The sequence below is a fragment of the Agelaius phoeniceus genome, chromosome 2, assembly GCF_051311805.1.
Source record: "Agelaius phoeniceus isolate bAgePho1 chromosome 2, bAgePho1.hap1, whole genome shotgun sequence".
NCBI lineage: Eukaryota > Metazoa > Chordata > Aves > Passeriformes > Icteridae > Agelaius > Agelaius phoeniceus.
The window spans coordinates 39672962-39687302 of NC_135266.1; the positions used below are offsets into that span (position 1 = coordinate 39672962).

The window sequence follows — 14341 nt, forward strand, 5'->3', positions numbered from 1 at the left end:
TTTCATGAACTTTAAGTGAGCATCTGAGTAAAACAAACATTGAAAAGCCTGATGTGATGCTGCTGATATGGTTGGGTCAGTAACAAATATTGTCTGGCTACCAGCAGCATCCCAATGCTATTAGCAGACAGATTATCCAAGTTTTTAATAAAGAACCTGACTATTCTTTCAGCAGGGCAATGTGAAATTTGTGTATGACTCAACTGAAAAAATCTGTATATGTTTCAATAGTTTAGACACTGTTAATGAATTGTCATTCTTTCAAGAAAAGGGGTCAAAATTGTATGTGGGAGACTGGTTCGTGCTTCTTTTCACTTGAGAAAATGAATATAAAGATTTACAATTTTTTTTCTGCGTGGGAGTAGGAACTCATGAAATCTCTGAGGAGGATTTGGAAGTACTATGGGGAAAGTATATGTAATAGTGAAAACAGTCAGGAGATCAGAAAAATATCAATGTCAGGCTGGAAAAATTCCAAAGGAAAATAATGGTTTTTGTAAAGCTCAAGATATACTGCAGCTTGTTTACCTGATTTATTTGTGGTTTCAGTGGATTTTTGGGTAGACAGTTTCTTTTAGCCAGAATCTGAAGCTTTTTTTTTTTTTTTAAGTATAGGCATTTAATTATGTGAGCTATAATTATGTCTTACTGAAGTTCTACAATTCTGTTACTTTTTCCCAGTATACCGTTTTTGAAGTTAGCATCTTTGAAAGGATACCATTTATAATTGCAAGGAACTAATCTGTTGTTCTCATTCTGTCCTGCTGTTTTAAACACAACTGTGGGGACAAATCCACTGCATAGGCTTTGGAGACAGCAAGAGCTGACAACTGTTTAGGTATGTTCTGAAGGGAATTGTGGGTTATTAACTTTGTTGAATTTTAATGCAGCTTCTCTGGGAATTCATAAGGCAATTTAAAACTGCTGTAGTGTTCATTTTTTTGCCTTCCTTTGTCTTCAGTTTTGACAGTGATCCAGTTGCATGTATTCGCCATCTGCATTGGCAATCTCTGAATGAGCTAAAATGAGGAATTCATGACTTGGTCCACGTGAATAATTTGGTGCAGATATTAAATATGGGATCAGCTCTTTGCTCATATGCTGTGACATCTAAAAATTACTTTGTTCTGGTTATGTGTTTTTGTTTTGTTCTATTCTGTGTAGATGTCAATCAATCATCTACTAGTTCATTGCTAATTTAATAAAGCATGCAAAGTAGCGATGAGTTTTGTGAATATTGGAGGTTTATATTATGGAAGTTTTCCTACAGATTGGAAACATTTAAGTCTCCTGTGTGAAAGAGATGGTTACTAAGATAACAATTTTATGATTTTAGTTGGCTGAGGAAACACAATGACCTTTTTCCTGGAAGAATTAATGCTGACTTTCACTTCTCCAAGATGTTGTAATTCAGGGGATAGATGCTTCCTTCAGCGTGGCCTCTAGGTAATGAGTTTGAGATGGCTGGATATGTTTAGGAGTGGCATTTCCTACTGTAATATCATTATTAAGTGAAACACTAAGCTCAACTGCAGTAGTATGTACATGTGGAGATACACAAGGAGATCTTTGGCTTAATTTAATTCTAACAGTGGATTCTTATGTGATCTTTTAAGACTAGATAATTCTTCCCCCTTTGCTTAGCAATTCATGAGCAGGGAACTCTTAGAGCTTGATTAGAAGAATATTTGTAGCAGTTTAGTTGGAAGATACCATCCCCACAGACAAGGCACATTAATGGAATATAGGAGTTTGTGATCCATTTCATTTAAAAATTAAAACTTCCTGCAGGAGCTCAACATAACTTACTTTGCTTCAACCTTCAGAGGAGTAGGTGCTTTCACAGAATCAGTTGCTGTGTTTCACCTGAAGATGGTGACTCCATAAACTGCTCCAAGCTGTCATCTGGCTGACTGTTAAGTTGCTCATCTGGGTTGGAAGAAGGAAGTGCTGAATGCCTAAGTGTCTGAATTGATAGCAATTGCTTTGGATATTGTTAGTTTGGCTTTACAATAAAACTAAGCTTGGTAGTTTAAATGTAGCATTTTCTTCATATGCTTCACTTCTAAGGAGTTTGTTGGCCTGTGGATTTAGGACACCAGAAAATAAGGTCTCTTGAAATAGGATTAGTATTTGAGTCCACTGTCAATGTGTTGCTCGTAAATTTAGGATCAGTCAATTCTACACTATAAAACACTTTGTGTATGCATCCTTGCCCTAGAAATGCTTATACTCAAGTCTAGCAGTCTAAATGGAGGAGCTCTCATGGCTTGTTTATGGTTTACTTAGGTATTTTATTGAATCCTCTCAACTTCCAGACTTCATGTACTCCTAAAGAGGGACCATCTGAGCAACGCTTTTTGGGTTTGTGTAGAAACACTATATTTTTTCCAGCTTAAAAGAAAAATAAGCAAGTACTCCATTTCTTTGGCATGCTTACAATTTTGTCCATCTGTTAGAGTGGCAAAATGCCCACTCACAATATGGTGTACCAGTTTCAACCAGGCACAGGTGCCAATGAGAGATCAGTTTCGTTTTCTGACACAAGAATTTTCTGGTGGGAAGCAGCGCCATATTAGGGGAATATGCTTTGTTAGACTGATTTCTTCTGTTGGCATGTATATATCTCATAATAAGCACTTATGCAGTGCTTTACATTTTAACTCACTGTTAAAAAAAATAAAAAGATAAAATTGAAGGCATTGCTGAATGGTGGTCTTTCCTATCTATTGTGCAGCCGAGTTTACTGAGATTTCTGCAGTTGAGAGAGGGGGTGGTGGGGATGAAGGGGTGTTGTGCATATTGACCCAGGAACAAGCATGAAATAAAATGTTTATTAATTAAAATTCTTTCTCTTTGAAGTTTAATCACTGATGAATTTTGATAATATTACAATTCTGTGAATAACTGTTGATTTTTTTGAGCCGGCAAAAGAAAACAAAGGAACAGAAATTGTGCTTTTCAGGAGATCTTGTTTACAGAATCACAGAGTGTTTGAAGTTGGAGTAGTCTTGAGGTCACCTGACCTGCCCACACAGGGTCACCTAGAGCCAAATTGTCCGGGAGGCTTTACTGCAGGATTTTGCAGTTCCCCTCATTAAACCATATGAGGTTCCTGCCAGACCATTTCTCCAGCCTGAAAAGGTCTTTCTGTATGGCAACACAACCCTCTGGTGTATCAGCCACTCCCCCCAGCTTGGTGTCCTCAGCAAATGTGCCGAGGGTGCCCTCTGCCCCATCATCTGAGTCATTAATGAAGATGTTGAATAGGACTGGACGCAGTATTGACCCCTGAGTACACTGGCCTTCGATTAGACTTCGTGCCACTGACCACCACCCTCTGGACAAGCCATTCTGAAAGCTTTCAGTCCACTTCACCGTCTGCACATCCAGCCTGTTCAGCAGCAGCTTCTCTGTGAGGATCTTATGGGAGGCTGTGTCAAAGGCCTTATTGAAGTCCAGGTCTTTGATGCTCAATATTTAGGACTTTATTTCTCTTTCGCTGTGTGTTTTTATCATCTTTGCAAGTCCATGCTTAGCTTGACTTTGCTTGGCAAGCTGAGATATTTCTTGCATCTGAGACTTGGGATGTTCACACAAAGACAAACTTGTTTATGCACAACTTTGAGCGTGTGCCTATTGAATGACTCCAGTTTTCTTTTATTTGGCTAGACTATTTCTCCAGGCCAGATTGGATGGCACTCTGAGCAACCTGGTCTAGTGGAAGGTGTCCCTGCCCACGGCAGGGGTTTGGAATCAGATGGCCCATAAGGTCCCTTTGAAACCAAGCTATTATATGATTCTGTGTTTTTTCCAGTTTGTCAATAGAATTATGACTTCTCCTTTGTATGATTCCTGGCCATTGCAGCCTGGCAGCACTTCTGGTCTTAATAAGCATATTTTTTATTCCAACATCCAAATGGAGTAAGGACAAAGGAAGAATCCAGTACAGAATGTTATCTTTACTTTTTTTCACAGCAAGCTGGTATCTTACTGTAGTTTTCCAGCTGAAATTTATACCCAGTCTATAACAATTTCATGCAGCCCTTATTTTTTGTGGCACATTTCACACTGCTTCCAGTGTTATTCTCAAGCCTTTGGACAGTCAAGGCATAGGATGTTTACAGATTTCCTTTTATCAGGAAATTTTTTTTTTTCTGTCCAAGTCAAAAGTTATACTTAGTTCTATATAAATGACTAAAGTATTTGGCAAGCAATTAATCATATTCTTTTATGTTTTAGAGTGCCACCTAGAAAATATTTTGTCTAGGTGTAGTGATTTTTTTGTAATTTTGACCAGTCAGCTTAGCTTTGTATCTGTAGTCTATCCTTTTGTATTTTTGTTCCTTGTCAAAAGTAGATATGTAGGCATTGTTTTATTTTATTTGAGATTCCTGGATTCTCATGTATTTTTCATGATTTCTGAGGTAACAGTTGAGATTACTCTGGGTTGTGTGGGACCTGTGGAGTGACTGTAACCAATCGTAATTTAAAACAGATTAACTTCTCTATGAATTCTGTCCTGTAGTTCACTACTTTTGCTTTTGTTCTTCCTCCCTTTCTGATAATGCTGTACTTGCCATCTGATTGCAACTGACCTTTTTGGAAAAAAATGAAGGAAAAAAGCACAGAACACTTCAGTTTTCTTGGCATTGTCCATTTTATTTCTCAATGAATATTGGAATAACTCCTTCCTCACTACTCTTCTTACTAATATAACTGTGGAATTGTGGGGATTTGTTCTTTACATACATTACCTTTTTTCATTTTGTAATGTGACCTTTCTGTGTTAGATTTTCTGTATGAATGTGCTGCTTTTACATTTGTCCTTGATGATTTGACCTAGTTACCTTTTTACTATTACTCTTATATTTTGAATCATCAAAGCATTTCTGAATAGCCAGCTCGTCTCTTACTGTGTATGTTTCCTACTATCTTTTGTGTTAAAATAATTTGTATTTGTGTACTGACTATTGCTTCTGTGAGAAGTGCTTAGTTGTCCCGACTCCTTCCCACTAGAATTTGATTCTGAGAGGAAGAAACCTCTCAATGGAAGAAAGTCTACTTCCATAAACACAGTCAATGTCCATTGGCTGTCTTCACTATTTTCCTTTTTAGACTTACTAAGGATGATTGACAGTCATTTTGTGAACACAGTCAATTACTTTGCCTTCTATCCTTGCATTCTCTGTGCTAGTTGATTTCTACATTAAAAAAAACCCCAAAAACAACAACAAGAATGCCAAAACAAACAAATGAACAAAACCCCACCAAAAGTGGTTTTCAAGAGCTGGCTGAACAGTCTTGTACTGCAAAGTCTGAAAAGCTCCTTGAAGGGATGTATTTAGACAGAATTCTTTCTGTCTTAGCAGTACTCATAGAAGGAATGTTGAAGCTCTTTCCTCCATGAGGTACAGCCCTCAACTGTTCTTCTGTATAATTGATGTGGGCTGGAGTTTCCCATTGCATTTTAATTTTTCTACTTCCAATGTCTCTTTAGTCATTGTGTATTTTGTATTGTCTTGGCTCTTTTTTTTTTTTTTGCATTATTCAGATGTGTATGACTTCTTTCCTAAAAGAAGACTTTTTTTTATCTTTATAACATTTGCACCTCTAATGTTAAGTTTTACCTCACCTCTGGAGACATAATTTGGATTGGAGGGAGAAGGATCAAATTCCCTCTATGTATTGCAACGATGAATCTCAAACATCTTAGTATTCACTCTGTTGAAGCTTTACAAGTCTTAGGTAAGAAAGGGGTTTTTTAGGTTAGAAGTAACCTCAAAACCTGTTCTTTGACATATTTGTATTAAAAGTTTGGAGCTCTCTGTTACAAAAGAAGTAGCCTGGTTCAAAATGAAAGAGGAGGCCAATGTCAGCAGATCCTTTTCACGCTTATGGTTATGATTTGTATCTGACCCCAGCAACATTTGAGGTTGAGGTTTACTGGTTTCCCTGTATCATCGGTGCAGAGTTACAGCTCTGAAGGGGGTTCAGCTGCATTTAATTAGGTAACTTAATCCCTAAAGGTGTCCTCTTCTCATGGACAGTTATAAAGGAAGCCTAGTGTACTAGCTGAGGTGTAGGTTTCTGTTTCTGGTGAAATATCTTAATCTTGCCATTTACCCTTTCCACAGACCATTACTGCAGTTCTCTTTAAGCACTGAGGGTCAAACCTGCATTAGCAGTAGAGAAGAACTGCTCTAGAGGTCAAGGAAAGTAAGAAAGGGATTCAGTCAATGAATGCAGAGTTCAGCTTTGTTTTTGTACATGCCAAGTCAAAGATTGATTCTTGTGATGCCTGTAGAGCCTCTGTTACTTGAATCAAGAAACTGCCTCTGAATGAGGAGAGTGCTTTCCTCTGCTGCTTGCACCTATGGAGTAGAGGTTGTGACAGATATGTTTTTTATGTGAAGTACCTGTGTATTCTGTGTGTGATAGCACCTTGGCTGGAGTAGGGTTGATTGTTATATTCATCTCAGATATGCCTGCTTGTAGGACCCAAAATCAGCTACATGGTAGAGTCTTTAAAGAGTTTTCCTTTGAGTAGAAGCTGTTGTGGTTCTTGATCTCTTAACCCCAGAGTTCCTCACCCTGCTGTAAAACTGCTTCCTGAGTGCAAGGACTAACTGCTTCTGCTCAGCTGCTGACATTTCTGAGCTCACTGGCATTCTATTGCAGTGATAATAAAATGACATGAGGCACTTGCTAAATGCAGCAGGTCTGGAGAAGCAGCTCATTGTACCTTTGTAGACTAGACTGCAGTTAAAACAGTTTGTGTGTGTGACACTTCATGAGGAACTATTATAAAGAATTTCTTGTTCTTATGGTAGCTTCCTATGGTAGGAAGACAGTGCCCAGTAATGACAGAGCTCTAGCTAAGGATGATAAATATCTCTAAATATTGGGAATTAACCTTTGCAGATGACAAATTGTGAAAATTATGTGAAGCTTCTGCCATTCTAATTAATCTGGCTAAAACATCAAGCAAATAGGAACATTTCTAATGTCTCCAAGAACAGAAAACGACTGCAATAAAGGGACAAATGCCAGCATATTGCAGGAGGTGCCCTATGCTTTTTAAGTCTGTGTGTCCAGATCTTAACTGGTAGAAAAGACTGCAATACTAAATGCTGTTTATTTTTTAAATTCTTATTTTAATTTACCTTTAAATGTATAAAATACCTAAAGCTATGGCACTCTTTATTTTAACAGATAAGGAAGGACATACATTTTCTCTATTCTGGGTGCTGGTGAGTGTTGTCCTAGGGGCAATAGCCATGCTGTGCAAAGAACAAGGAATTACAATACTGGTAAGAATTCTCTTATTAACTGAATTTTCACCTCAACAGCTGTCAAGTATAGTTGCAAAGTCTACAGAAATTAATCTTCTCCACAGCTAATGACATGCACACCTTTATATTCTGTTCAGAAAACTAATTAATGTTGACAAAAAGCAGTATTCTCATAGATCCGTCTTAACTGTATCTTTGCCAATCTGTTAGAGTCTTTCACTTTTAACTTTTGTAACCAGGTTGCATATATTTTTGCAAGCTTAAAGATTTTACAACATTAGTTCCACTTTTGTTGCCCTTGGTTTTGAATTAAATTCTTGACATAGCAGGACTACAAACTTCTTGTGAAGAGAAGGCTCATGAACAAAGAGATAACTGGAGGAGAGCATTTTTAAAAGCTCCATTCCCTTGCTTTTGTGAACAGTGTAATTACAATTAGGGCCATTGTTTATGGCCCTAATTATAATTATATTATGGCCTAATTAGCACTTCTAGTACTGCATCTCTTCCTTTTGTCCCTTATTTAATGATCTGTCTGTGGAAACAGATGTAGTTATTGTTCATGTTTATTGTGGTCTGGCTTTTTATAACTTCAGTGAAGACAATGCTGGTTTAGGTGACCAAACTGGCCACCTGAAATGCTCTATCTGTGATTTTTACCTTTTATATAGCCATATGTCTTTATTAATAAATCCAGTTTATAGCTTTAACTGACATAGATAAGCAACAGAAGCAGAAAATTCTTTGCAGCAATGACCCTCTTGTCCTTGCTAGAAGAAAAGGGAAAAGAAATTACAGAAAACTTCTTGATTTGGGACATTTTTTTGATAGATGTTTGTAAATGTTGTGATGTGTTTTTCAAAGGTATCTGTAAGGAAAGCATAAGGGATTGTCTTAAAATGTGTAATTTATTCTAGCAGTATGAAGTAACTATTTGAGCTATCAGATGCAGAACTATTATTGGATTTGGGATTTTATTTGTATGCTGTTGCACTGCTAGGATGATTATATTTATTGTTGTGCTAAGGGGCACAGGTCGGAGGGATAAAGGGCTAAATCACCCATTAAAAAGATTACTTGGAGGCTGAATGTGATTTTCAGTAAATTCTTGCCTTCCTATTTCCATCTGAGTGAGCCAAAAGCCTTTTAATTGCCAAGTGGCCTTTCTACATGGAACCAAGCCACACTCTAACCTATCTTCTGTCCCTTCCCTCTGACTGTTAGTGAGGGGCTTGTGGCCTCCCAGTGTACCAGCCCTTTGCTTCAGCTGGAACTAGTTCTACTGGGGTGTTTTTTCTATTTAGTCTTTAGAACAGTGAGTTAATTTCTGAAATTATTAGAATATAGGATAAATACTCAAGAATTACCATGGTGATAAGCTGAAACTTTTGAAGCAGAAATTTTTGATTTTGCCAGTAACCTCAGTAGAATTACCCCTGGACACATTTATACATTTTGTTTTCTTGCTTGGAGGTAGTTATATGCAAGTGTAGCCCTGCAAAACATGCGAATATGTTCTAGTTTTATGTGTAGTGGCTGATGTCATATGCAACTCTTTTTTCTTTTTTTTCCCCAGCAACTTGCACTGTGCTTATTACTGTAGTTGCAAGAAAAGCAAGCTTGATACCTCTGTTAAATCTTTCTCAGCCTTTGCCTGTACCCTTTAAAAACAGTATTTCTGAAACCTGGAAGTCCAAAGATACCATACAACAAAAAATAAGTAGAAGGCTTAAAGAAACTCCACCTTACTGATAGAAGCCTTACCTTTTGACTGCAGCATTTACACTGCAGAACACTTGGGGAAGAAGATGGAGAGCAGAATTCTGTTGTGACCATGCATATGTTATCTAGCTTGCTGGTGCATAATATTCCCTGAAGGGTTATTCCATGTAGCAGGAGAATTCTCATTGCAGTAAAACGTTATTCTGCTAATCTGAGCTGCATTTACCATTCTGCCATCATTGCTACCAATGTATCTCTCTAATTGTTTGGAATCAGAATTAAGATGTACAGTAAGTCAATTCAGGATGTATTTAAAAGAAAATATTTGTGGTTAGCTGCTTCATCTTTTGCTGTTATTTTTCTCTTGGCTCCTTAGGGTTTGAATGCAGTGTTTGATGCACTGGTGATTAACAAGATAAATCTTTTGGAGCTCATTCGAAAGTTACTGTATAAGGACAAGTCATTGGAGGTGAGTCCTTGGATGTTTTGTTCATTCTTACAGATTTTGTTCATTCTGGCCATTCAGACAGTTATGTCCTAAAAGACAAAGATTCAGCTTCTGGCAGTTTTGTTGTTGTTGAGAATTGGGAAAAAACAAACCCAAACCAACCAACCAACCAAAAAAGGTCTTGTTAGTCAGACTAGTAAGGCATCTTTGCAGCAACATGAGTAGTAATGGGGTATTGTTAGAATTGCTTTGAATAGTAAAACTCCTTCCACAATTTTCTCAACAATATGTTAAAAATGTTAAATGGAACCGTTGACTGCTTGATGCAACAAGTTCTCCAGGATCAGTAATTATACACCTGAAATGGAACTCAGAATGGTTTGGTCAGAATAAAGAGAGGGAGAGATTCATTCAGATTCTCAATGACAGAGTTAGACAAGTACATTAAAAACATATTATGTTATGGGGTCCTAGTAGCTTTGTAGTTTAAAGGAAGTTAGGTAAGCACTGATAGTTGCTAGGGATTGATTTTTCTGACTTTCATTGATGTCAATTTATCTGGTATTGTCTCAAGTGGAGTCTGGCACCTAGTATTGGCACTGGCAAGCAAGCAACAGAAACAATCGGCCTCAGATCAATGATGGATAACAGCCAAGTAGACCTACAGCCTACTACAGCTAAGATTCTCATCCAACATTCGACAAGGCAAAAGAATATTCCTTGTACTTTGCTGCAGTTAGTGGTTTCACTGCAGAGGAGTCTCACTAATGTTTCTGAGTGGCACAAGTCCTGTTGGGCTTTTAAATTCCTTTGTGAGGAGTGAAATGAGCTGCAGGGGAAATCAGGGGAAGTAGGTTCTCTAGAAATGAAATAATAGTTTTGACCAAGAAGGGCTAAGTGAGGACTACAGGAGTGTTTCAGGCAGCAAATGGGAATGCTGGGGAGGTTTGTTGTATAAGGAGACTAATGTCAACTAGAATATGACGTGGGAAGCATCTAGAATTGTAGGGATCTACAGCAGAGCTGGTTCAGAATTAAGTGCTGGAAACAAAAGGTAATAAGTAGAACCTCAGGAATAAGTGGCCAGTCAGCCTCACACCAGTGCCTGGTAAGAGCATGGAATAGATCCTCCTGGAAGTTATGTCAAAACATATGAATGACAGGGAGGTGGCTTGAGACAGCCAACCCAGCTTCACCATGTGCAGATTGTGCCTGACTAATCCAGTGGCCTTCTGGAATGGAGAAGAGAAGGCTCCAGGAGACCACCTCTCTAGGAAGCCTGTTCCAGTGTTTGACCAGTAATAAATTCTTTACAATGAGGGTGGTGAGGCACTGGAACAGGTTACCCAGAGAAGCTGTGGAACCCCATTCCTGGAAGTGTTCTGGACCAGACTTGACAGGGCTTTGAGCAAACTGATCTAGCAAAAGATATCCATGGAATCCCTTCCAGCCCAAGCCATTCTATGATTCTAGGAAATGTCAGAGGCAAACCTTTTTGGAGGGTTACTCTTTAAGCATGAAGAGCTCAGAGTGTGGTGCTTCTGTATTATAGAAGAACTTTTAAATGGTTCTGTTTCAGTGAAGAAAACATCAGATGTGCCTTTTCCCTCTTATTCTTTTGGTAGAAGTAATTAATTTTAGCTCCTGTTACCTGCAAAAATCTGTTCTGCTCTTTTCAAGGAAGTATATCTAAGATTGTTTTGCTTTGTTGAAAGGCAGATTCTAAAAACTCTTCAAGTAAGAACATTTTTTTTTCTTCTTGATTGAGACAGGTTTCAGTTTCATGCCAGATTTCAGTTAGCTCTGAATCAGAGAGGAGACAATAACACTTCTTCCACTTTTACATTCTGCCTACTGAGAGATTTTGTGGCAATTGTGAAATCTGGCCTTTAAGAGACTGCATGTACTGTTAAATAAAATGAAGCCCTGGGCTAAGAGATTTTGTTGTTAATCTGTCATAAAGCAGTTATAAATATTCACTATATGTGGGTTCTTTTCATAGTACAATTTTCTCCAAAAGCTATTTTATAGGAAAACTATTCCTAAATCCTCCTTGTAGTAATTTTGGCTACTGAGATGTCCAGGTTGGAAGCAATCATTTGAGCACAAAGGCTTGCTTATGTAAACTCAAAATTACAAACTGCTTTATCCTTAGATATTCAACTAAATATTTTATCATGACTCCATTGTCAATTACAAATACTAAAAAAGCAATCTGAAAATTGTTTTTTAATTTAACTTTTCCATCCTTTAGAAAATAAGTATCTTCAGCCAGTGCACTGATATCTGATATCCTAAAAATCTATGGTGGTCCTTGCTAAAGAGCATAGTCCACTAAGAGGTAATCATAATTATTGTGCCATCTTAAAGCTATGACTGGTGTATTGTTATACTTAGTGATGATTCTGTTTCCAGTCTCCACTGGTGAAGCTTGAAGAATCTCTACAGTGTACACTGGTTTGTTTTTTGGTTTGGGTTTGGTTTGGTTGTTATATTTTTTTTTTTTTTTTAATGAAAATTATGTGTGCTTGGAGAAAAGTGTTATATGTTCTGGAGAAAAAGATATAAAAGTCTGTCAGATTTACTGTCTACACCATCATTTCTTTATGTTTTATGTGACTTGCCTTCTTTACAGCCTGGAGGGTATATTATAAAATGCATGATGTAAACCAACTGAGTTAATATAGATAAAACACAGTTTTATACTTTTACTGATCTTGGGTCATTTACCCTGAAGTAAGTGATTTGGGTGCCTCTCTGTCATTAGCTTTTTAATCAAGTTTTTCAGTGAAAATTTTAATTCAGTTTCTAATTCCTCCCAGTTCCTAACTGTGTAGTTTTCTTGGTATATACCTGTAATTTTACCTCTAAAGATACCTAAGTGGACAAATTTTTTCCATGACAAGCAGACAGCTGAAAATAGCTATTTAAAACAAAGTCCCCAAAGTACTCATCCTCCATTTTAGAAAGAAAAGATAAATTAATTTAATATGCTGTATACTAAAGGCTGTATTCTGCTCAAATTCCCTGTCAGAAATTGCCATGTAAAACTGTATCAGCTATAGAATTACAGAAGATTTGTGGAAGAGTCTTCTTGAAGTAACAAGTTTTGTTTATTGATTGAGAAGGAAATTAAAATATTTGCAAGAAATACTTTCCCATTAAAATGCCAGCTCTAATAGCAAAACCACACAGGAATAGCTTTTTTTTCTTTCTGAGATAGAGGTGAAAAGGATACAAATGTGTTGGGTAAGAGAACAAATACTGTTCCTATATGAGGTGGGTTTTTTTCTTTCTTTCTTTTTTTCCTGTAGAATGCTGGGCTGTTAAGAAAGGGGCTGCTTTTCAGGATAGCCCTGTTGATGTGTGGAGGGGCTGGAATACTTTATATCCGCTGGAGGATTATGGGCACAGGGCCCCCAGCTTTCACTGAAGTAGACAACCCAGCTTCATTCGCTGACAGTCTGTTTGTAAGAGTAAGTTACAAAGTTGCTTTTTTCTGGCCAGCTCAGAACCTTTGTCTTTTGTGATAAAATTAAGTTTTCTGTGCTTCTAAGAAACAATAAAGTGGGCAGTTTTTACATTTCAAGATATGTGTGATAAGTCACCTTCGCTTGTGCTGCTGTGATGATTCTCTGCAATTTTTTTTAATAGTATACCGTGTATATTCTTTGCATTCAATTTAGCATGCACATTGCAATACTTTTCCATTTACTCCATATTTTTCCCATGCATGCAAGAAATTAGCTTTTGCTGTTTTTCATCCCTTTTCCACACACTGTGCTTGACTTTTCATCTTTCACAACTAAAGAAAATAGCACAAAGTTCTAGTCTGGTGTATATGGAGCATGTCTTGCCTATACAGATCTGGTGGCATTAAGGATCTTTCTGGAGATGGAGAATCAAAGATAATGACAGTGGATGATGTCTTTTGATGTTTTCTCCTGTTGTACGAGATTGTTCTTTTTATGTATGAATATTGGTTGGATAGCACAGAATTGCATTTCCCTGCTCTGAACTAGAGAGCCACCTAGCTATGTTTAAAAGAAAATTAAAAATTAACTTCACAGCTGTAATTGTAATGGATATGTAAATAGTTGTAGTCTAACAGTATTCATGGCCTCTTTATTGTGTTACAAGGGGAGTGAGGGAAGAGAGATGGACTAAAGTTGCCCCCTTCTTCACCCCCCCCAAGTTTACTATCAAATAAATGTTTGTTTTCTCTTTGACTGACAGGCTATAAACTATAATTACTACTATTCACTGAATGCATGGTTGCTGTTGTGTCCCTGGTGGCTGTGTTTTGATTGGTCAATGGGCTGCATACCCCTCATTAAATCCGTCAGCGACTGGAGGATAATTGCACTAGCAGCACTTTGGTTCTGCCTAATTGGTCTGATATGCCAAGCTCTGTGCTCAGAAGACAGCCATAAGAGAAGGTAAGAGACAGTGATGAATTTTAAATGCCTGGCCAACTTGAGTACAGTATTATTTTGTTAAATCCACTACTGATAATTTTAACAATTCAGTGGAACCAGTGTCTAGCAAATGCAGATCAAATAAATATTTATAGCTGTCATTACAGTTTTATCCCAATTTGGGTCCATCACTATACACCAAATAGTAGGAAACAGAGATGGAGGAGGAGGCATGGATGGCTGCTTTATTTTTTTCTTCTGAAACGGCGTTTTGAGATCCTTAACACTGTAGGTGGTAAAAAGTAATATGTGCTCAAAATGCAGTAGGAAATTGTTTGTTGTTGCCCGTACTTCTTACAAGTCATCATTTCCTTTAATTTCCTCTTAATAATGGAAGAGAGGAGATGGGCTTTGAAAGCAGGTAGAAATACTGGCCATGGTCATACAGTTAAAAAGTA

At 37.5% G+C, this 14341-nt stretch overlaps 1 protein-coding gene across 2 annotated transcripts in view; it reads left to right on the forward strand.

Moving 5' to 3' along the window:
• The window catches only part of TMTC4 (transmembrane O-mannosyltransferase targeting cadherins 4), a 55864-nt gene that overhangs the window by 16910 nt on the left and 24613 nt on the right, over nucleotides 1-14341 (forward strand). For both annotated transcript variants that reach the window (XM_077173520.1, XM_077173521.1), the window contains exons 6-9: nucleotides 7216-7313; nucleotides 9394-9486; nucleotides 12780-12941; nucleotides 13702-13904. In XM_077173520.1, coding sequence (XP_077029635.1) covers nucleotides 7216-7313; nucleotides 9394-9486; nucleotides 12780-12941; nucleotides 13702-13904 — 556 coding nt within the window. The remainder of the gene's footprint in view (nucleotides 1-7215; nucleotides 7314-9393; nucleotides 9487-12779; nucleotides 12942-13701; nucleotides 13905-14341) is intronic.